The sequence below is a fragment of the Brachionichthys hirsutus genome, chromosome 14, assembly GCF_040956055.1.
Source record: "Brachionichthys hirsutus isolate HB-005 chromosome 14, CSIRO-AGI_Bhir_v1, whole genome shotgun sequence".
NCBI lineage: Eukaryota > Metazoa > Chordata > Actinopteri > Lophiiformes > Brachionichthyidae > Brachionichthys > Brachionichthys hirsutus.
In genome coordinates this window covers 6,681,254-6,704,714 of record NC_090910.1, presented here as the reverse complement: position 1 = coordinate 6,704,714, position 23,461 = coordinate 6,681,254, and the positions used below count along the sequence as shown (strand labels likewise).

The window sequence follows — 23,461 nt, the reverse complement described above, 5'->3', positions numbered from 1 at the left end:
CATCGTAAGGCGACAACGTCGGTACAAGGAAGTAAATTAAAATGAAACGTTCTTTTTTGAAGTAATTCGGCACTCAGTCCACCCTAACGTCTTGGACTGATCAAACACAGCAATGAATGACTTTCTAAAAGGACGTATTTGATTTTGTTTCGTATTGACTTTTAGACTGACTATTTGCTCCTTTTTTCCATTAACAAATTGACGTCGTCGTTCTTACCAGCATATGCCACTGACGGTACTCAGGTACGATTATATACTGTAACTCGTTTTCTCATTGAGCTAACCTTCAACCGTAACTATAAAGTTACACTGTATAATTCTGTTTGTCAGAATCCACCTCAATTTAATTTTGATTTCAACTGATGATACATTAAATCATTGTTGTCTGACTTGTCCCACAGGTGCGCCATACAACATTCTTCAGGTGTGATGCATGTGATCGCCTTCTTCTTAGTTGGGCTGACGGTCCATGTGGTCTTCTTCCTGTCTATCTTTGACATCTACTTCACGTCTCCCCTTGTCCATGGCATGACACCCCAGGCCACATCAATGGCTCCCCCTGCCCACAGATTATTCTTACTGGTGGCCGATGGTCTCAGGGCAGACAGTTTCTTCACACCCCTACAGAACGGCACGTCCAGGGCTCCATTCTTGAGGTTGGACACTGACACAAAGTAGTGATCTTCAATGTGCTGTGTTTGAATGTGTGTTAACGAGTCCAGTACATAAAGTCCTTTGTGAACATAAGACATATATCTGTCACATTTATCCTCGTGTTTTTTCCGAACTCTTGATGTTTCTGTTTCCTAACATCAGGTCAGTGATAGAGGAGCACGGTACCTGGGGTGTGTCTCACACACGTCTGCCCACGGAGTCTCGTCCTGGTCATGTTGCACTCATTGCAGGTTTCTACGAGGATGTTAGTGCTGTTACAAAAGGTAGGTGTGTGTTTGTGGATTGTGGTGACTGCTGTTGTGTGTGTCTCTCACTGCAATTACACGTACCCTTTTGGGTTTATTTTTAGGGTGGAAGGAGAATCCTGTAGAATTTGACTCAGTGTTCAATGAGAGCAGAAACACGTGGGCCTGGGGCAGCCTCGAAATTATATCCATATTTACCAAAGGTGCGCGCGCACACACACACACACACACACACACAATGTGAATCACTAACTTAATCCAACTAAAGACAAACAATCACAAATAAAATCTGTGCAATAAAAAAAAAAAATGCTCCAGTTTTACATACTGTAAGAACAATAATAGCATTCTGATTATTTATTTCATCGTGATATTTCTGTTATTCCATCATTGCAGATATTTTATGGTCAACTTTTTTTGTTTTGTGGTTTTGCTCTAGGTGCCCATAGAGCCAATATTCATGCCAAAACAAATGGGACACAGGATTTGAACTTTGCCTCCATGGATGCCTCCAGGCTGGACATCAAGGTCTTCACTGAATTCAAGGTATGGTCATAACAGTAGATAGCAGGGCAGCTGCTACAGGTACAGGCTATATTGTAGCATCATCAGATTACTTTGGTCGTGCCAGTGAGGATTTTCACATTGAAACTTTGAATGAATGAATGACTTTTAAAAATTTGTATTTTTTTCTTTCATCCAGTCATTTTTACAGTTGGCAAAGTCTGACCCCAGAATGAAGGCCAGTCTGCTCGAGGATAAAAACATCTTCTTCTTCCATCTGACGGCCTTAGACATGAATGGACATGCTCACAGACCTGCTTCACAGTATGAGACTTTTTCTTGTTATTTTTTAATTGTATTCAGTTTGATTGTAATCTATAGCATGTAATCAATTGAGCATGCTATTTCAAAGCTAAATTCACTTCAGTTTTGTTGTATTTTTCTTGTTTTCTAGGCAGTACCTGGACAATATTTGTGTAGTTGACACGCACATAGCTGAACTGGTTTCCGTGGTAGACGATTTCTTTGGGCATGATGGGAGAACAGCCTATATATTGACCTCTGATCATGGCATGACAGATTGGGGTAAAACTCTTAGTCGTCTGCTTTGTCTGTCCCTTTGGGATTAATAAAGTAATCTGAATTATACCATTTCATTTGTCTTCAAGTGTAACTTCTGGATTTGAATTTAATTTGAGTCTAAGTCTTATATTATGCCATCTGATGATGTGCGTGTCTGTGTCCAGGCTCACACGGTGCAGGCCATCCCTCTGAGACCCGAACACCTTTAGTGGTGTGGGGGGCTGGTGTTCAAAAGCCTCACAGAGTGACTGAACCCCAACCATTTAGTGACGGATTCCTAAAAGGTATTTAACTCATGCGAAGTCAGAGCTGCTTGCTTATAAGTCTGTATGTTTGAGTTTGAACCCTGGGTCTACTACGTCCACCAAAGACAAGTACTTTTCAGCAGAGCAACATTTTGTATTTTATTTTAAATGAAAACACATGTTTTCACAACGTGTTTTATTGTTGTGGTGATTTTAGTTTGTGAATTTATCAGAGTGGAAGCTGGAGCGCATTCGTAGAGTTGACGTCAATCAGGTGAGGCCTCTGGAACTTAAAAAAAAAAGTTATTTCCACTAGATGTATAAAATGAACAATTGTCAGTAACACCATTGCTACTTGTTTTCTGCAGGCAGATATCGCTCCCCTCATGGCTTCTCTCATTGGGGTGCCCATTCCTCTTAATTCTGTTGTGAGTCCAGATATAAACCAAATACAAAGGAACTCATATTTCTATCTTGTGTTTTATTTAAGAATGCACAGCATTAATGAAGTTGTCATAATTATCAGAGGCAATCTGGTATTTAATACAAATGACGAGGGCTGCAGCTATCGATTAATTAATTTGAGTAATTGGATAAAAATACATTAGTGTTTCGGGATATTTTTAAGAGGTATAAAACAAACAAATGTTAATGGTTGCAATAACATTTATTTTGAACTGCACACTTATTAGGATTATGATTGAACTTTAATTTCACAAGTGCATTCAATGCAAGTAAAAATGAGTAAAATACCTGAGTGAAGCCTTGTATATTAATTACCGTATATGTATTTTTTTTCTTCCATTCAGCAAATCTCATGCATGTTTAATAATTCTAAATTACACTTGTAAGTGTGTGTATATATATATTTAAACAATGCAACTAGTATGCATCAAACATTTTCAAACTACAAATTAAAAACTGTCTTCACATTTTAACACGCACTATATTGTTGTTAACGGGATGTACGATTATTATACGTCTTTCAAATTCGTTACAACAAACGAGCATGTAGCATGTTGCCTCGTGTTTGAAAAGAGGGACTTTAGTTATATGAAGCTAGCATATTCTGGTTGTTTGGATGATAAATGTGCTCGACGCTTCCTGTTTAAGTGCTGTAACATCGATGGAGTCCTGTTGTCATACGCCAGCTCTGTTTGACAGAGCAAACGTTTCACAGCGTTCTCTGGGTTTTTTCCAGTTTAAAATGTTCCCAAACTTTGGACAATTCCTGTCTTTTTCTTTTGACTCCTTCCTCCTTTTCTCCTTCATTGGTTTTTCTTCTTCTCTATCTTTATCCATGCTCTCCGCAGCCACACTGGACTGTGTTCCCTCTGCTTGCTCTGCTGGCTTTCCCACGGACATCCCCGGACGGCTTCCCCTCTCCTGCGGAAACAACAAGCTTCACTTTAGTTCCGGGCGGTACGCGTCATCAGTTTATGGGTGATTTTAATACCCAAAACGAATTAAACGAATCTTTGAGGCAACACAATTGAAATCAAAGCTTTTTTCTCATCGAATCACTTGATTTCATCGATGAATCGTTGCAGCCCTACAAATTCCATATCCCACATGTTCACGCAGAGTATTTTCTGATTTTATTTTATTTTGTGTGCATTTGTGTCTGTTCAGGGTGTGTTACCTCATCTCTACCTGAACAACAGCGACCGATTCAAGGCAGAAAGCATGTACACGAATGCCCTTCAAATACTGGAGCAGTTGAAGGTAGGAGATCTTTGCGATAACTGACACGCTGTCATATTTCTAAATACAATTAATCATCATTAACTATGAAACTTGATAAATATGCAGTTATTAACTGAATGCATTTCAGCACTTACTAATATGTTGGGATTCATGTGAATGTTTCTCCTTCAATGTGTAATTAAGTGATCTGTAAAGTTAACTCGACGTCTTATGATACAATAATTGATTTGATTAATTCTATGGAGACTGATCTATATATTTGTTTGTTAGATTAAAATGGCACAGAAAAAGGATACATCCTTGTCTTTTCTCTTCATCCCATATCAGTAAGTAAATATAATTATTTGACTTAATGACATAACTTTTCCTTGTTGTGTTAATTTAGAATATCTTGCATCTTTTTGAAATTCTTTTCACTGACACAGCACACAGCACCTTTTTAATGGCATGCAAAGAGTCTGGAATTTGCAATACAGTTTGTTTGAGTGATGCTAAATTCATGTCATGTCTCTGGAAGGCTTCTCAAATAATCAGCATTGCTGAACTAGCAAATACATCATTTACTTATTTTGATTAAATGCAGTTGCACAAATTCTTGTCTAAGTTGCAAATTGTCATCATTTTCCCAGACCACTGACTGAGTTAAAACAAGCAGAATTCATCCACAAGGTCAAGATGCTGATTCTGATGGAGAGGTATGAGGATGCTGTGAGTATCTGGGAAATGATTTCTTGAAACAAGTGATGAAAATCAGCTTCTGAAATCTTCTAGATTCTTGAAACCGTATGTCATGCATGGTGGTGATGACGGTGATTTACACACCAGTGGAACAAGTTGTGGTAACTAATATCTACAACATCAAAAGTGTGTATCCATGATAATGGAGAGTTTCATTGTCACTCTGAATTCCTGGATGATCCGTCTTTTCTCACCGTCTCCACAGTATATTTGCTTTGGCTAAAGTGCCTCTCCTGTTTCCCATTAGATCTCTCTGTGCCAGACTTTCATGTCCCAAGCTCTGGAGGGTCTGGTCTACTACCACACCTACGACAGGTTCTTCCTTGGTTGCTGTGTAGTGCTGGGATTTGTCGGTTGGGCCTTGTACGTTTCCATAGTCATCCTGAAAAGCCATTCCAGCCTGGACAAAAATCCTGGTATCCTCAAACAGGTCAGGATATACATTATACATTGCAACTTCCTTTACCTGGAGATTATTTTCATCAAAGGAACTTTATGAAATATGGATATGGGGTTTATTTTTTTCTTTTGCTATTGCTCACAAGTGTGTGCTGATCCCAGGCCCCAGCCTGATGAAGCTGTTTATCTGCGTGATGGTGGGGATGACGGCATTCCTGCTTATCCAAAGAAGCCCAATTACCTACTATGTTTACTGCCTGCTGCCTGTCCCTCTGTGGTACTTTGTCCTTAAAGAGTGAGTAACATTTGCCTTTAGATGCATAGAGTGGATACAAATATCGACACATGTACGCATACATTACAGACCAGTCAAATAAATGTGTCAAGATCTCTTACTGTTCTCGGATTGGTGGAGCAGGCACCACACAGCCACGGGGTGTTAACAAATGTCAAAACACAATATGGAAGATCTCATCAATACACGACTGTTGCACTTTTCAATTGCCTATACAGTATCTGTAATTTACCTCCGACACACATCCTCACGCACTGTAGTGCGGTGAAGGGTTAATTATATTCTATATTATATAAGTGTTGCTTGCATTGATTGATTGATTGATCTTTTTCTGTAAATGGATAAAAACAGGTCTGGGCATCTCATAGCTTTGATTCGCTCAGCTGGCTCTCTGCCTCTTTGGAAATGTTTTGGCTATTTTGTGCTGGTGGCGTTTGGAATTGAGCTCCTGGTAAGTGTTTTTAATGAACACATACAGAAGTTGTACAAGGTGCTGTACAAATCTCACTGTGTTCCTCTGCTGCCCCCAGGTGGTGAGTTTTTTCCACCGTGGCATTCTGACTGTGGGCCTGGCTCTCCTGTCTCTCTGGCCCTTCGTGTCTGGACTTTTTGGCAACACAAAAGTAGCATTGTCTCAAATCAGGGCTCCTGTGTTGACGGTAAACATAGATAATCATTCTTTTTCTTTCCACTCCTGGTGAGGTTTTGTAAACGATGCATCAGATACACAGTGGTGAAAACATAGTTGTTTTTAACACCGGACGGTCAAAATAAGTCCAGCTGTTTATTTATTTTGTTTTATAACACTATCTTTCTAACATGAGCCTCAGCATTAAAAAAAAAAGCCTAATCACTATGCTGTCAAATAGAAATAGCTAGTTTTAAATCATCCCATGCAGTATCTAACACGTTGTGTCTGTCCCTGTTTAGTTCCGTTCATTAAGCTGGTTTGTGGGCTGTCTATCTTTGGCCATTTTCCCCCTGATGCCTGTTGTGGGCAGAGAGCCTAACACACATCTTGTGTGAGTACTTCATCTGTTTATACAACATTGTTTTTCTCTCTACAAAGGAAAGCTTAAAGATCATCACTGAATGCTGAACTCAGTTTTGTAGACCACTAAAAGGGAGGATGGTTGGAAGCAACATTGCCGTATTAAGTGGATATAAAAAATGGGCGAAATTAATACAAAGTTAAAATGAATTGCTTTGTTACATTTTAAATTACTAAAATGATGAAACACCATTTCCAAATCATCGTTATCAATTGAAATTCCACAGCCCTGATTTGAAAAACAATGTAAAGTTACAGTTTCCAAGACTGAGATGAGCCTGGTGACATCATCACGGGATACTGTCTAAAACTTGAGAGCCCTGAACCTGAAGACATGGAGTCATTACGACATGGAATAAGTGCAGTTCCTTATAAATAGTTTCCTAAATCCACTTTTGAAATGTGGATTATTGGAGGAGTCAGAAGATGAAACAGCATTACCTTTGAATGAAAGCTGCAGTATAAACCATGATCTAATTTACACCAGTAAGGTTACCTCTGCTCCTTTTCTGCCCAGTTCTTTTGCTGGTTTGCTGACTCTCATCGCTTCAGTCTGCTACCTGTGGTCATCACAACACAGAGCACCGCTGCGCCTCAGTGACAAGGCCCAGTTTGCCACCCAGGTATCTACAGCACGTGTGTGTGTGTGTGTGTGTGTGTGTGTGTTTTCTAAACAGAAGTTGTGTCTTTTCAAACAGATGGTCCAAGTGGCAGTTTGTGCTTTCATACCCTCCATCACGCACTGCAGCCTGCGGCAGCATCAGGGGCTGCCTCTGCTTAATCAGATCATCAGCTGGGCCACATTAGGTAGGTGTGGTCTGTTTATCAGGGAGCTGGTAAAGCTAACAAATAATGCAGGTTGAGGAATTGTGCTTCCAGTTCTACTGTGTAACAGTAATATCTATATTAGATATGTAACACGTTTCTTGTCTTCTGTCAGCATCTTCCTTGCTGGTTCCTTTGTTGAGCTCCACTCGTCTTTTCCTCCGACTCCTCAGCATATTCCTGTCTTTCATAAGCACATACCTGCTGCTCAGCACCGGGTAAAACATGTGACACACACCATAGTGTCTTTTGTGTAGATTTTAGAGTTAGAAAATAATCTGATTTCTAACCTGATCTTTCAGGTCAGAGGCCTTGTTCCCTCCTGTGTTGTCTTGGGTGATGTTTGTGTGGATCAACATTGAACAGGAGGCATTGATCGCTCAGGGTGTCTCTGGCAGGCAAGAGGTACAACCATTAACAAATTAGATAGTTCAAAGCAGGCTTCATAGACCATCGGGCAAAAATGCCCGTCGTCAGATATGTGTGTGATTTCAATCTGTGTTGCTCAGTCTGGTAATGTGAAATTTAAATCACATCTCGTCTTACTGATCTTTATCGTGTGTTATGGGTCTGTCTTTGTTTATGCGTTTCATTTCAGCTCTCCACTATGGATTTCTCTGCAAACGTCGACATCGGCCAGATCCGACAGCTGAAGCTGGATGACATTAGAAGATCTTATTTTTTTGTATCCTTGCTTGTCTTCCTTTACTTCATAAAATGAAATGAAATAAGCGAGATTGGCCTGTCAAACTCTGGATGCTCATCTGTTAAAGATGATGTGAAAAATTTAATTAAATACCACGTTAATGAATAAAGACGTCACCTGGAGATACAAACTTATCCCCGATCACCACCTGGTCAGCTTTTATGATGTGAATGAAATTCATCTTTTTATCCTTTTCATCAGCAGGAGTTTTATTTTCCCATCAGAAATTCATCTTTTTATCCTTTTCATCAGCAGGAGTTTTATTTTCCCATCAGAAATTCAATTGTGTTGGGGCCTTAAAATACAGATACTGTAATCTCTTACAAATATTCCTTAATAGTAGACGATTACTTGATGAACTAATTATTTTGGGGTATAATGTTCTCTGGTCTTTCCTTGACTGAACTATTTCTGCAGGTATTCTTTTTAATAACAGCTTTCTTTGGCACGGGGAACATAGCTTCCATTAACAGGTATCTACAGCTTTGTCTTTATACGTGCATGTTGTTGTCTGTTCAGCCTAAGTGGACTAAATGTCCAGAGATCTCTGATCCGTCGTCTTTGGTCTCTGTTTCTGATTCTTTCTCCTCTCCTTCAGTTTTGACCCGACGTCTGTTTATTGCTTCATCACTGTTTACAATCCCTTCATCATGGGAGCGCTGCTGATGTGGAAGGTACCCTAGTTTAAATACTTGTTTTTTACAGTGTGTGGAGAAAAGATTCCAGATATTTTGCTTTTTAGCACAAATTCTCTACTTAACACATTTATTTGTTTTGTGTATTGATATGATCTCAATCTATAATAAATGAACTTTAATTTAATGAAGGTCGTGCCCTTCTTTTTCTTCCAGGTTTTTATTCCATTCATTATAGTAATGTGTACATTTGAGACCATCCAAGTTGCAACACAGCTTTCATCCAGAAGGTAACTCCTCACAAATGCTTCTCTTTATTTGTTGTACAGTATTAGTATTTTATTTGAAGTGGATGTCATGCTGTACACAGGGCTAATGATATACTGTTATTTAATCACTTGTAAGGCTGTCCTTCCTCATGGTCTTATTCTTCTGTTCCAGCTTGTTCCTCATTGTCATGGTCCTCTCTGATGTGATGGCTCTGGTAAGGCATTTCCTGTTCATTTCTAAGTCAGAATAAAACGACACTGTTTTTTCTTTCCTGCCTGTCATGATACAAATGTCACACAATTAATTTTTAACCCACTCTTCCTGTCCTCAGCACTTTTTCTTCATGGTGCAGGACTATGGGAGCTGGCTGGATATCGGCACAAGGCGAGTCAACTGGGGGGAAAAAAACTTCATTAATAACCCTGCTCTCATAAACACCCTCCTTCACTCCTCTTTTTATGTGACACACACGATTATGCTTAAAATGTAAAATGTGTATCTTTGTCTCTTGCAGCATCAGCCATTATGTCATAGTGATGTCGATGATGATCTTCCTGATGGTGCTCAGCATCGTCACACACACCTTCACCTCAAAAAGACTCATCCCATGGAGGAGACAGAAGTTGCATTTCACATAAATAAATGTTTATGTTCAGGGGGCTCTGGAACCTCTTGAACTTGCTCTCAGGGGAATTTGTCACATTACTGGTAAATACATGCTGGTTTACCAGAGAACCGCTTCATGTTTCATCCTCAGCAGAAATATAAACGTCTTACTAGCAGTTCTTATTTGTTGTTACATTTAGACTTATTTAAAATGATCAAGACTTCCCTCAGCGATAAAAACTTGCTATGTAAATATGGTCAATGTTTTACAGTGTTTCCAGAGGGTGGTGTTTGCACTGGATTCTTTTGTCTCTGTCTCAGTGGATTTGTGTTTATATTAATCATTGATGAATTGACTAAGGCTCCTTGAATGTCTGCCAAGAGTGCTGATTTATGATCCACTGAAGAATTGTTACTCAATAATTCTACACTACACCTCTTCCAGTCAATCTGCTGCAATGTTTCCTTGCTTATTTGGAAAAGGGACATCATTATTTGTGACCAAGGAGTGGAATGGGGGAACTTTACGTGTACTTTACTTTAACGTGTGCTTTACCACTACAACCTCGGACAGAACCCAGTTCCTCATGTGATTCTATTTGCAAAGTCCTCGGTAAATGTCTGTCATTAAAGATGTTGTAATGTGACACCGTTGGGACGTCTTCTTTGAACAAAATAGGATAATATATTTGATGTTACATTGTTTTTGCAATCCGTGGTGGATTTCCATCGATTGTTAAATAGACTGCGAAACTCTGTCCAGTATCATTACATTTGGGGATGATCCAGAGGAAATTCTGGGTCACTTTTAAATTTGCATTAATGTTGCCGTCAATAGAGCTTTTAAAATGTGTTTCTCGGAATCTCGGTTAGTTATTGACCAATGTTTATAAAATGCGACCGAGACCGTCTTTGAAGTAAAAATCTCAACTACAATACCCACAATTCATTTGCGACGTGAGTCCGTTAACGTAAGACTATTACGCCGATATAAGGAAGTAAATAAAAATGTGGGGGGAAAAAACGTGAAGGTCTTCAGCACTCATTCCATCCTAACGTCATGGACTAATCTTAAAAAGAGGACAATGTTTCGCATCGACTTTGAGACTGACTATTTGTCCTGTTTTCATTAACCAACATACATTATCGTGCTTCTATACCAACATATTCCAGTGACTGTTCTAATAGGTAAGATTTTCATGGTCTGAACAGATGTACCAAATGAATGTGGAAGTCTATGTGAAGGGAAAAGCTTGACTGGCAGCTCGTCTGCTGCCGCGGAATGCTAACTTCCCCACTGAAGGGCAGAAAACTGTCATGACCAGGGGTGTCAAAATTATAACGGTATTTGCGATTAATTAATCACAGTCATATTTAGCACGTTATGTTTTTTATTCGCGTTGATCAAATTTTTAATCTCTAACTTTGCTGTTTCTGTGTTGCCTGTTTATTAAAACCGTTAATGCGTTGGGCTTTTGGTGCTCGAATCGTTGCGGGCGGAATAGTCAGTGACAACCTGACGTGGCCATTGGCTGCGTTTACGTGGACAAAATCTCATCAATCCGATCGGAGTTCGGAGAAAAGATAATGATCGGACGCATTGTGTTCATGGACGCTAAAAATGTAGATCCGATTAGGATTTGCGCGTTCATGCATCACACTTTCGGCCTGAATAAATTATTTTGACATGCGCAATTTTTACCAAATATACCGGAATTACTCGAAGAAGAAGCCGGAGCGACTTCCGTTGTAAACAAAACATTGCTCCGCACATTTCTGCTTGAAACGTCGGCGTTATTTCACGCGTTTTCCCCGTTTGCGCTTTTAGTTTACTCCTTTAATATCTCCGGCAACATGTTTGTCTCAGATATTGACCAGTTCTGTCTTGCGCCCGCCATGTATTTCGCTCGTTCTGCTTCAACTCGCTTCCGGGAATAACAGAAGCGCGTATGGATGACGTCACAGACATGCGCGGTAAGGACGGTTTGGTTAGTTGAAAGGTCTGCAAAGACAAAGTCGCTGGGGATCGGTAAAGTCTCAGGATCAGTTCAGAACAACGGAATGAAAAACTTGGAAAATGTTCGGGGTATTTTTAACATCGCCGATTCGCTTATTTCACTGTCAATCAAAAATTGACAGATCATCCAATCATTATGCCCCGGAGGCGCTGATGGGCGGGACAAAGCCCAGTATTTAACCTTAGCTATAAAGTTACACTGTATAATTCTGTTTGTCAGGATCCACCTCAATTGAATTCCTAATCTCATTGTGTAGCCAGTATGCCATGACAATAAAGGCTTTCTATTCTATTTCTATTTAATTTTGATTTCAACTGATGATACATTAAATCATTGTTGTCTGACTCTCGTCCCACAGGTGCACCATACATTCTTCTTCGGGTGTGATGCATGTGATCGCCTTCTTCTTAGTTGGGCTGACGGTCCATGTGGTCTTCTTCCTGTCTATCTTTGACATCTACTTCACGTCTCCCCTTGTCCATGGCATGACACCCCAGGCCACATCAATGGCTCCCCCTGCCCACAGATTATTCTTACTGGTGGCCGATGGTCTCAGGGCAGACAGTTTCTTCACACCCCTACAGAACGGCACATCCAGGGCTCCATTCTTGAGGTTGGACACTGACACAAAGTAGTGATCTTCAATGTGCTGTGTTTGAATGTGTGTTAACGAGTCCAGTACATAAAGTCCTTTGCAAATATAAGACATATATATCTTGATGTTTCTGTTTCCTAACATCAGGTCAGTGATAGAGGAGCACGGTGCCTGGGGTGTGTCTCACACACGTCTGCCCACGGAGTCTCGTCCTGGTCATGTTGCACTCATTGCAGGTTTCTACGAGGATGTTAGTGCTGTTACAAAAGGTAAGTGTGTGTTTGTGGATTGTGGTGACTGCTGTTGTGTGTGTCTCTCACTGCAATTACACGTACCCTTTTGGGTTTATTTTTAGGGTGGAAGGAGAATCCTGTAGAATTTGACTCAGTGTTTAATGAGAGCAGAAACACGTGGGCCTGGGGCAGCCCTGATGTTATACCAATGTTTGCCAAAGGTACTTGCACGCACGCATGCACACACACAATGTGAATCACTAACTTAATCCAACAAAAGACAAACAATCACAAATGAAACCTGTACATTAAAAAATGCTCCGGATTTACATACTGTGAGAACAATAATAGCATTCTGATTATTTATTTCATCGTGATATTTCTGTCATTCCATCATTGCTTGTCAACCTTTTTTGTTTTGTGGTTGCTCTAGGTGCACATAGAGCCAATATTCACGTCAAAACATTTGGAGCAGAGGATTTGAACTTTGCCTCCATGGATGCCTCCAGGCTGGACACGTGGGTCTTCACTGAATTCAAAGTATGGTAGTGCAATTGCAAAAAATAATGACAAATGTTATGAACATAAAGCACCCTCCAAAATCAAAGAGAAATGTTTCAAAAACATTTATTTTCCACTTTAATGGCCATTTAAGGCAGCAGATTTTTATTTTTGAGAATGTCACTGATGCTCTCATGTGGTCATAAAATGTTGAGATGCTTGGAGTCATAACAGTAGATAGCAGCACGGCTGCTACAGGTACAGGCTATATTGTAGCATCATCAGATTACTTTGGTCGTGTCGGTGATGATTTTCACATTGAAACTTTGAATGAATGAATGACTTTTAAAAAATCTGTATTTTGTTCTTTCATCCAGTCATTTTTACAGTTGGCAAAGTCTGACCCCAGAATGAAGGCCAGTCTGCTCGAGGATAAAAACATCTTCTTCTTCCATCTGATGGGCTTAGACACAAATGGACATGCTCACAGACCTGCTTCACAGTCTGAGATCTTTTGTTATTTCTTCATTTCTATTCAGTTTGATTGTAATCTATAACATGTAATCAATTGAGCATGCTATTTCAAAGCTAAATTCACTTCAGTTTTGTTGTATTTTTCTTGTTTTCTAGGCAGTACCTGGACAATATTCGTGTAGTTGACACGCACATAGCTGAACTGGTTTCCGTGGTAGACGATTTCTTTGGTCATGATGGGAGAACAGCCTATATATTGACCTCTGATCATGGCATGACAGATTGGGGTAAAACTCTTAGTCGTCTGCTTTGTCTGTCCCTTTGGGATTAATAAAGTAATCTGAATTATACCATTTCATTTGTCTTCAAGTGTAACTTCTGGATTTGAATTTAATTTGAGTCTAAATCTTATATTATGCCGTCTGATGATGTGCGGGTCTGTGTCCAGGCTCACACGGTGCAGGCCATCCCTCTGAGACCCGAACACCTTTAGTGGTGTGGGGGGCTGGTGTTCAAAAGCCTCACAGAGTGACTGAACCCCAACCATTTAGTGACGGATTCCTAAAAGGTATTTAACTCATGCGAAGTCAGAGCCGCTTGCTTATAAGTCTGTATGTTTGAGTTTGAACCCTGGGTCTACTACATCCACCAAAGACAAGCACTTTTCAGCAGAGCAACATTTTGTATTTTATTTTAAATGAAAACACATATTTTCACAATGTGTTTTATTGTTGTGGTGATTTTAGTTTGTGAATTTATCAGAGTGGAAGCTGGAGCACATTCGTAGAGTTGACGTCAATCAGGTGAGGCCTCTGGAACTTAAAAAAAAAAAATCAGTTCTTTCCACTTGATGTATAAAATGAACAATTGTCAGTAACACCATTGCTACTTGTTTCCTGCAGGCAGATATCGCTCCCCTCATGGCTTCTCTCATTGGGGTGCCCTTCCCTCTTAATTCTGTTGTGAGTCCAGATATAAACCAAATACAAAGGAACTCAGATTTCTATCTTGTGTTTTATTTAAGAATGCACAGCATTAATGAAGTTGTCATAATTTTCAGAGGCAATCTGGTATTTAATACAAATTCCATATCCCACATGTTCACGCAGAGTATTTTCTGTAATTATCACAATATATGACTTTATTTTGTGTGCATTTGTGTCTGTTCAGGGTGTGTTACCTCATCTCTACCTGAACAACAGCGACCGATTCAAGGCAGAAAGCATGTACACGAATGCCCTTCAAATACTGGAGCAGTTGAAGGTAGGAGATCTTTGTGATAACTGACACGCTGTCATATTTCTAAATACAATTAATCATTAACTATGAAACTTGATAAATATGCAGTTATTAACTGAATGCATTTCAGCACTTACTAATATGTTGGGATTCATGTGAATGTTTCTCCTTCAATGTGTAATTAAGTGATCTGTAAAGTTAACTTGACGTCTTATGATACAATAATTGATTTGATTAATTCTATGGAGACTGATCTATAAATGTGTTTGTTAGATCAAAATGGCGCAGAAAAAGGATACATCCTTGTCTTTTCTCTTCATCCCATATCAGTAAGTAAATATAATTATTTGACTTAATGACACAACTTTTCCTTGTGTTAATTAAAAATAATTTGCGCCTTTTTGAAATTATTTTTCCCTTGTGCAGCACCTTTTTAATGACATTAAAAGAATTTGGAATTTCCAATATTCATACAGTTTGTCTGATTGATTCATGTCATGTCTATGGAAGGCTTCACGAATATTAACCAGCATATGAAACTGTTGCTGAACAAGCAAATATATAATTTACTTCATTGTGATTAGATCCACTTTCACAATTTTTTGTCTAATTTGAATGAATCAATTTTATTCCGGTTCACTTTTCAGTGAGACAGAGACAAAGGACAAATTGTCAAAGCTTTTGTAACTCTGATGCATAATGTCATCATTTTCCCAGACCATTGACTGAGTTAAAACAAGCAGAATTCATCCACAAGGTCAAGATGCTGATTCTGATGGAGAAGTATGAGGATGCTGTGAGTATCTGGGAAATGATTTCTTGAAACAAGTGATGAAAATCAGCTTCTGAAATCTTCTAGATTCTTGAAACTGTATGTCATGCATGGTGGTGATGACGGTGATTTACACACCAGTGGAACAAGTTGTGGTAACTAATATCTACAACATCAAAAGTGTGTATCCATGATAATGGAGAGTTTCATTGTCACTCCTGGATGATCCGTCTTTTCTCACCGTCTCCACAGTATATTTGCTTTGGCTAAAGTGCCTCTCCCGCTCCCGTTTCCCATTAGATCTCTCTGTGCCAGACTTTCATGTCCCAAGCTCTGGAGGGTCTGGTCTACTACCACACCTACGACAGGTTCTTCCTTGGTTGCTGTGTAGTGCTGGGATTTGTCGGTTGGGCCTTGTACGTTTCCATAGTCATCCTGAAAAGCCATTCCAGCCTGGACAAAAATCCTGGTATCCTCAAACAGGTCAGGATATACATTATACATTGCAACTTCCTTTACCTGGAGATTATTTTCATCAAAGGAACTTTATGAAATATGAATATGGGGTTTATTTTTTTCTTTTGCTATTGCTCCCAAGTGTGTGCTGATCCCAGGCCCCACCCTGATGAAGCTGTTTATCTGCGTGATGGTGGGGATGACGGCATTCCTGCTTATCCAAAGAAGCCCAATTACCTACTATGTTTACTGCCTGCTGCCTATCCCTCTATGGTACTTTGTCCTTAAAGAGTGAGTAACATTTGCCTTTAGATGCATAGAGTGGATACAAATATCGACACATGTACGCATACATTACAGACCAGTCAAATAAATGTGTCAAGATCTCTTACTGTTCTCGGATTGGTGGAGCAGGCACCACACAGGGGGGCGGCTGTGGCTCAGTTGGTAGAGTGGGTCGTCCAGTGATCAGAAGGTCAGTGGTTCGAATCCCAGCTCTGACTGTCTGCGTGTCGAAGTGTCCTTGGGCAAGACACTGAACCCCAAATTGCTCCCAGTGGGTCTGGCCGCACCTTGCATGGCAGCAGTCGCCCACTGGAGTATGAATGTGTGTGTGACTGGGTGAATGTGAGGCCTCATGTAAAGCGCCTTGAGCGCCGCGAAGCGGTGGAAAGGCGCTATATGAGTGCAGTCCATTTAACATTTACACAGCCACGGGGTGTTAACAAATGTCAAAACACAATATGGAAGATCTCATCAATACACGACTGTTGCACTTTTTAATTGCCTATACAGTATCTGTAACTTACTTCCGACACACATCCTCATGCACTGTAGTGCGGTGAAGGGTTAATTATATTCTATATTATTTAAGTGTTGCATGCATTGATTGATTTATTGATCTTTTTCTGTAACTTGATAAAAACAGGTCTGGGCATCTCATAGCTTTGATTCGCTCAGCTGGCTCTCTGCCTCTTTGGAAATGTTTTGGCTATTTTGTGCTGGTGGCGTTTGGAATTGAGCTCCTGGTAAGTGTTTTTAATGAACACATACAGAAGTTGTACAATGTGCTGTACAAATCTCACTGTGTTCCTCTGCTGCCCCCAGGTGGTGAGTTTTTTCCACCGTGGCATTCTGACTGTGGGCCTGGCTCTTCTGTCTCTCTGGCCCTTCCTGTCTGGACTTTTTGGCAACGCAAAGGTGCTACTACTACTACTGTGTTCACGGTACACTCGGATAATCATTATTTTTATTTACACTCCTGGTAAGGTTGTGTAAATGATGCATCAGATACACAGTGGTGAAAACATAGTTGTTTTTAACACCAGACTCTCAAAATAAGTCCAGCTATTTATTTATTTTGTTTTATAACACTATCTTTCTAACATGAGCCTCAGCATTAAAAAAAAAAGCCTAATCACTATGCTGTCAAATAGAAATAGCTAGTTTTAAATCATCACATGCAGTATCTAACACGTTGTGTCTGTCCCTGTTTAGTTCCGTTCATTAAGCTGGTTTGTGGGCTGTCTATCTTTGGCCATTTTCCCCCTGATGCCTGTTGTGGGCAGAGAGCCTAACACATATCTTGTGTGAGTACTTCATCTGTTTATACAACATTGTTTTTCTCTCTACGAAGGAAAGCTTAAAGATCATCACTGAATGCTGAACTCAGTTTTGTAGACCACTAAAAGGGAGGATGGTTGGAAGCAACATTGCCGTATTAAGTGGATATAAAAAATGGGTGAAATTAATACAAAGTTAAAATGAATTGCTTTGTTACATTTTAAATTACTAAAATGATGAAACACCATTTCCAAATCATCGTTATCAATTGAAATTCCACAGCCCTGATTTGAAAAACAATGTAAAGTTACAGTTTCCAAGACTGAGATGAGCCTGGTGACATCATCACGGGATACTGTCTAAAACCTGAGAGCCCTGAACCTGAAGATATTATGACATGAAATAAGTGCAGTTCCTTTTAAATAGTTTCTTAAATCCACTTTTGAAATGTGGATTATTGGAGGAGTCAGAAGATGAAACAGCATTACCTTTGAATGAAAGCTGCAGTATAAACCATGATCTAATTTACACCAGTAAGGTTACCTCTGCTCCTTTTCTGCCCAGTTCTTTTGCTGGTTTGCTGACTCTCATCGCTTCAGTCTGCTACCTGTGGTCATCACAACACAGAGCACCGCTGCGCCTCAGTGACAAGGCCCAGTTTGCCACCCAGGTATCTACAGCACGTGTGTGTGTGTGTGTGTGTGTGTGTGTGTTTTCTAAACAGAAGTTGTGTCTTTTCAAACAGATGGTCCAAGTGGCAGTTTGTGCTTTCATACCCTCCATCACGCACTGCAGCCTGCGGCAGCATCAGGGGCTGCCTCTGCTTAATCAGATCATCAGCTGGGCCACATTAGGTAGGTGTGGTCTGTTTATCAGGGAGCTGGTAAAGCTAACAAATAATGCAGGTTGAGGAATTGTGCTTCCAGTTCTACTGTGTAACAGTAATATCTATATTAGATATGTAACACGTTTCTTGTCTTCTGTCAGCATCTTCCTTGCTGGTTCCTTTGTTGAGCTCCACTCGTCTTTTCCTCCGACTCCTCAGCATATTCCTGTCTTTCATAAGCACATACCTGCTGCTCAGCACCGGGTAAAACATGTGACACACACCATAGTGTCTTTTGTGTAGATTTTAGAATTAGAAATTAATCTGATTTCTAACCTGATCTTTCAGGTCAGAGGCCTTGTTCCCTCCTGTGTTGTCTTGGGTGATGTTTGTGTGGATCAACATTGAACAGGAGGCATTGATCGCTCAGGGTGTCTCTGGCAGGCAAGAGGTACAACCATTAACAAATTAGATAGTTCAAAGTATGCTTCATAGACCATCGGGCAAAAATGCCCGTCGTCAGATATGTGTGTGATTTCAATCTGTGTTGCTCAGTCTGGTAATGTGAAATTTAAATCACATCTCGTCTTACTGATCTTTATCGTGTGTTTTGGGTCTGTCTTTGTTTATGCGTTTCATTTCAGCTCTCCACTATGGATTTCTCTGCGAACATCGACATCGGCCAGATCCGACAGCTGAAGCTGGATGACATTAGAAGATCTTATTTTTTTGTATCCTTGCTTGTCTTCCTTTACTAAATAAAATGAAATGAAATAAGCGAGATTGACCTGTCAAACTCTGGATGCTCATCTGTTAAAGATGATGTGAAACATTTAATTAAATAGCACGTTAATGAATAAAGACGGCACCTGGAGATACAAACTTATCCCCGATCACCACCTGGTCAGCTTTTATGACGTGAATGAAATTCATCTTTTTATCCTTTTCGTCAGCAGGAGTTTTATTTTCCCATCAGAAATTCAATGTTGTTGGGGCCTTAAAATACAGATACTGTAATCCCTTCCAAATATTCCTTAATAGTAGACGATTACTTGATGAACTAATTATTTTGGGGTATAATGTTCTCTGGTCTTTCCTTGACTGAACTATTTCTGCAGGTATTCTTTTTAATAACAGCTTTCTTTGGCACGGGGAACATAGCTTCCATTAACAGGTATCTACAGCTTTGTCTTTATACGTGCATGTTGTTGTTGTTGTTGTCTGTTCAGCCTAAGTGGACTAAATGTCCAGAGATCTCTGATCCGTCGTCTTTGGTCTCTGTTTCTGATTCTTTCTCCTCTCCTTCAGTTTTGACCCGACGTCTGTTTATTGCTTCATCACTGTTTACAATCCCTTCATCATGGGAGCGCTGCTGATGTGGAAGGTACCCTAGTTTAAATACTTGTTTTTTACAGTGTGTGGAGAAAAGATTCCAGATATTTTGCTTTTTAGCACAAATTCTCTACTTAACACATTTATTTGTTTTGTGTATTGATATGATCTCAATCTATAATAAATTAACTTGATGAATTTAATGAAGGTCGTGCCCTTCTTGTTGTTCCAGGTTTTTATTCCATTCATTATAGTAATGTGTACATTTGAGACCATCCAAGTTGCAACACAGCTTTCATCCAGAAGGTAACTCCTCACAAATGCTTCTCTTTATCTGTTGTACAGTATTAGTATTTTATTTGAAGTGGATGTCATGCTGTACACAGGGCTAATGATATACCGTTATTTAATCACTTGTAAGGCTGTCCTTCCTCATGGTCTTATTCTTCTGTTCCAGCTTGTTCCTCATTGTCATGGTCCTCTCTGATGTGATGGCTCTGGTAAGGCATTTCCTGTTCATTTCTAAGTCAAAATAAAACGACACTGTTTTTTCTTTCCTGCCTGTCATGATACAAATGTCACACAATTAATTTTTAACCCACTCTTCCTGTCCTCAGCACTTTTTCTTCATGGTGCAGGACTATGGGAGCTGGCTGGATATCGGCACAAGGCGAGTCAACTGGGGGGGAAAAAACTTCATTAATAACTCTGCTCTCATAAACACCCTCCTTCACTCCTCTTTTTTATGTGACACACAATTATGCTTAAAATGTAAAATGTGTATCTTTGTCTCTCGCAGCATCAGCCATTATGTCATAGTGATGTCGATGACGATCTTCCTGATGGTGCTCAGCATCGTCACACACACCTTCACCTCAAAAAGACTCATCCCATGGAGGAGACAGAAGTTGCATTTCACATAAATAAATGTTTGTGTTCGGGGGGCTCTGGAACCTCTTGAACTTGCTCTCAGGGGAATTTGTCACACGACTAGTAAAGACATGATCAAGACTTCCCTCAGCGATAAACACTTGCTATGTAAATACGGTTAATGTTTCTGACTGAACTTTTTACAGTGTTTTAGAGAGTGGTGTTTGCACTGGATTCTTTTGTCTCTGTCTCAATGGATTTGTGTTTATATTAATCATTGATGAATTGACTAAGGCTCCTTGAATGTCTGCCAAGAGTGCTGATTTATGATCCACTGAAGAATTGTTACTCAATAATTCTACACTACACCTCTTCCAGTCAATATGCTGCAATGTTGCCTTGCTTATTTGGAAAAGGGACATCATTATTTGTGACCAAAGAGTGGAATGGGGGAACTTGACGTGTACCGGTACTTTGCTTTAACGTGTGCTTTACCACTACAACGAAATTTTCGGTAAATGTTGGGAATGTTACCAGGAACAGACGATTAAATTTGGGAATGATCCAGAAAAGATCCTTGATTCTGGATCACCTTGAAATTGTCATTAACATTGCGGTCATTAGAACTTCAAAATTTGTTTCTCAATATCTCGGTTGATTATTGACCGATGTTTATGGAACTTGACACAGTCATGTGGGCGGGGGGGGGGGGGGGGGATCTTTATCTCGCCACCGAATTTCATCTGATCGCGAATGAGGTCAGGAAAAAATATTACATTTTAACATTGAAGACCCCATTTACCGATTTAAAATACACGACTCTGATTAACCTTTACTTTTCAGGGTTGGTGTACAAAGATACCAAGAACAAGTTAGAACCTCTTGATGATCCAGATCAACATGTGGATGGTGTAAATCCAATGAGGGGAATGACAGCTTGGCGGAGGTCTGCGCTCTCAGTGCTTTTCTAGTTTTATTTTGAATTACTACTTTTAGACAGTGTAACCTGCAGTCTAATATTTTTTAATTATTGATACTAATGTAAGATTTAAATAATTGGATTCAAGTTAAATTGGAAGGATTTCTTTATATACTTGATAAATACTGACTACTGGTTGTAAAATTAGAACATGCACTTTGGTCAAGAATAAGATGGCAACAACTCACAAGCAAACCTAAACTGCTCAAAATGAAAATGAGAAGACTGGATTGAAGATAAAACAACTCATGACTCCTTGTTTAGATGTTAGGCTTACATGCACCAATCGCATTACTTCTAGATGCAGTGGTGAAATATTTGTTTCTAGGTGAGTGGTAAATAATGAGGAACAGGTTCTGGCTGTGCTTGTGTCACTTCCTGCTTCTGACCACACGCACAGAAAGCACCCACGACACAAACCTGGATGTGGCATGCAGCAGGGCAACACTTCATCACAACGTTGCCTCAACACTGGCACCCACGAAGCACGGCTTTTCTCACGTATCTCAGTGTGAAACAACTTCAAACTGCTTTCTGGAGATGATGTCACCAGCAGCCGGTCTCAGAATCTAAAGGTGCGTATGCATCTCTGCTTTTAACTTTTCATCCATGATGCAATCACTTGACAAAAGACAGCGTGTCAATGGACTGTATCTATTTTTTTTCTCAATTAACATGGCTTCCGCCGGAATCCAGAGTGTGCAAGCCATGGCCGTAAACTCCACCATGAACGCTGGCTCTGTATTCGGGATGCCGGAGCCACTGGATGACGCTAAAAATATCGATGAGTACCACACAGTCCTCCTGGCCATCTACGTCGTTGTTCTGCTCAGCGGAACCATTAACCTCGGCCTGATGATGCACATCATGAAGTCCAGCACGACATCCATCACCTCCATCGCTGTACTCAACCTCATTTTCACCCACTTCATCTTCCTGCTCACCGTTCCCTTCAGGATTTACTATTACGCGACTGACAGCTGGAGCCTGGGCCTCAGCTGGTGTAAAGTGTTCAGCAGCATGATCCACATTCACATGTACATGTCCTTTATCTTTTACACGATCATCCTCGTCACACGCTTGATGGCGTTCCACTGCCAGTCCGAGCGAGTAGCCTCCTACCGGAAGATGCACGCGCTCCTGGTCAGTGCAGCGGTGTGGGTTGTGGTTATTGTTGTGGGGCCTTGCATTATCTTTTTTTCATATGGCAAAAAACGCTTGGATGGGATTAACGGCACCGCCGCCGTGAGCGATTGCTTCAGGTTTGGAGAGAACATTGAGCCTGCTGGTAAGGTGTTCAACTACATCATAAGCGCAGCGATTATAACAGTGACCGCAGTGCTTGCAGCACTTCAAGGCAACGTCCTGTGGGTTTTATACAGGAAGTATCACCAAGGATGCACCTCTCAGCAGGACTTTGGTGCTCAGCTGAAGGGCATGTGCTTCGCCTCCATCATGGTGGTCTGTTTCATTCCCTACCACCTGTTCCGGGTCTATTACATGGAACACATTGATCTGCAAAATGTCAATGAGGTGTTTCTGAGTCTGACCACTTTTAACTGTTTGGACATGCTGACGTTCCTGGGCAGGAGAACCTGCTACGTGTGTGTCCAAGGAAGGGCCCTTTGAAAACCATCAGATGGTTCCCGAGTGACTTGATCTGCTTTATTTTAAAATAAACTTTGCATTACTGATCTTAGGTTTTTTGAAGACAAAACATCACGCTTACTATGTCAATAAAAAGAGACGGGATGATGTAACATGAATTCAAATGCACTTAAGACAGTTCTCATTAATGTTCTCGGGGTTTTTTGCTTTTATCATCAAATCAGTCTCGACTGCATTGAGATATAAAACAGGATGAGCTAACAACAAGTGTCATTTTGAATGCATGACAAGGCCTGCAATCACTTTTAAATCAATCCAGCTGTATCCAAAAGCTAATTAATAGACCTAGAATTGTATTTTTTTATCAACATCCATGCATTGGTTTTTTGAAACTTTACCAAGTTGACCAAAGCTCTTGTTCAAACTTTATACAGCATAATGGTAGGGAAGACAGAACCGGCTGACCCGGAGTACCGAGACAAAGAAGACTCAAGTGCTTTAGTGAGGAGACA

General features: G+C 40.2%; 3 protein-coding genes and 1 long non-coding RNA gene across 4 annotated transcripts; 3 read left to right on the top strand and 1 right to left on the bottom strand.

Moving 5' to 3' along the window:
• Positions 1–429: 429 nt before the first annotated feature.
• Positions 430–10,124, top strand: LOC137903678 (GPI ethanolamine phosphate transferase 1-like). Its single transcript, XM_068747808.1, has 28 exons — positions 430–656; positions 817–938; positions 1,025–1,123; positions 1,360–1,466; positions 1,624–1,748; positions 1,879–2,009; positions 2,171–2,290; positions 2,485–2,525; positions 2,620–2,679; positions 3,884–3,976; positions 4,229–4,284; positions 4,588–4,666; positions 4,944–5,149; positions 5,274–5,390; positions 5,742–5,841; positions 5,921–6,013; positions 6,321–6,412; positions 6,959–7,064; positions 7,140–7,248; positions 7,382–7,484; positions 7,569–7,671; positions 7,865–7,951; positions 8,390–8,445; positions 8,571–8,646; positions 8,824–8,897; positions 9,049–9,091; positions 9,209–9,261; positions 9,392–10,124. Exons 1-28 carry the CDS (start codon positions 430–432, stop codon positions 9,513–9,515), a joined length of 2,802 nt encoding a protein of 933 aa, XP_068603909.1. The 3' UTR covers positions 9,516–10,124.
• Positions 8,961–11,411, bottom strand: LOC137903679 (uncharacterized). Its single transcript, XR_011105788.1, has 3 exons — positions 11,359–11,411; positions 9,194–9,270; positions 8,961–9,113 (listed from the first exon to the last, which is right to left on the bottom strand). It is a non-coding gene; the product is annotated as an uncharacterized lncRNA (long non-coding RNA).
• A 476-nt stretch (positions 11,412–11,887) lies between these two features.
• LOC137903713 (GPI ethanolamine phosphate transferase 1-like) lies at positions 11,888–20,903 on the top strand. The gene is made up of 28 exons (XM_068747850.1): positions 11,888–12,114; positions 12,244–12,365; positions 12,452–12,550; positions 12,763–12,869; positions 13,208–13,332; positions 13,461–13,591; positions 13,753–13,872; positions 14,067–14,107; positions 14,207–14,266; positions 14,475–14,567; positions 14,817–14,872; positions 15,261–15,339; positions 15,616–15,784; positions 15,930–16,062; positions 16,700–16,799; positions 16,879–16,971; positions 17,269–17,360; positions 17,899–18,004; positions 18,080–18,188; positions 18,322–18,424; positions 18,509–18,611; positions 18,805–18,891; positions 19,279–19,334; positions 19,469–19,544; positions 19,725–19,798; positions 19,950–19,992; positions 20,110–20,162; positions 20,292–20,903. The coding sequence occupies exons 1-28, from the start codon at positions 11,888–11,890 to the stop codon at positions 20,413–20,415; spliced, it is 2,781 nt and encodes a 926-aa protein (XP_068603951.1). The 3' UTR covers positions 20,416–20,903.
• A 1,113-nt stretch (positions 20,904–22,016) lies between these two features.
• Positions 22,017–22,970, top strand: gpr141 (G protein-coupled receptor 141). The gene has a single exon (XM_068748184.1). The coding sequence runs from the start codon at positions 22,017–22,019 to the stop codon at positions 22,968–22,970; it is 954 nt and encodes a 317-aa protein (XP_068604285.1).
• The last annotated feature ends 491 nt before the right edge of the window (positions 22,971–23,461 follow it).

What these genes read in the sequence shown, in the direction of transcription:
- LOC137903678 (XM_068747808.1), top strand. Translation starts at nt 430, where the DNA reads ATGCATGTGATCGCCTTCTTCTTAGTTGGGCTGACGGTCCATGTGGTC. An exon ending in AGGCCCAGTTTGCCACCCAG is followed by an intron (nt 7,065 to 7,139) that starts GTATCTACAGCA and finishes CTTTTCAAACAG; the next exon opens with ATGGTCCAAGTGGCAGTTTG. An exon ending in CATCAGCTGGGCCACATTAG is followed by an intron (nt 7,249 to 7,381) that starts GTAGGTGTGGTC and finishes GTCTTCTGTCAG; the next exon opens with CATCTTCCTTGCTGGTTCCT.
- LOC137903713 (XM_068747850.1), top strand. Translation starts at nt 11,888, where the DNA reads ATGCATGTGATCGCCTTCTTCTTAGTTGGGCTGACGGTCCATGTGGTC. An exon ending in TCCAGGGCTCCATTCTTGAG is followed by an intron (nt 12,115 to 12,243) that starts GTTGGACACTGA and finishes TCCTAACATCAG; the next exon opens with GTCAGTGATAGAGGAGCACG. An exon ending in GCTCACAGACCTGCTTCACA is followed by an intron (nt 13,333 to 13,460) that starts GTCTGAGATCTT and finishes CTTGTTTTCTAG; the next exon opens with GCAGTACCTGGACAATATTC.
- gpr141 (XM_068748184.1), top strand. Translation starts at nt 22,017, where the DNA reads ATGGCTTCCGCCGGAATCCAGAGTGTGCAAGCCATGGCCGTAAACTCC.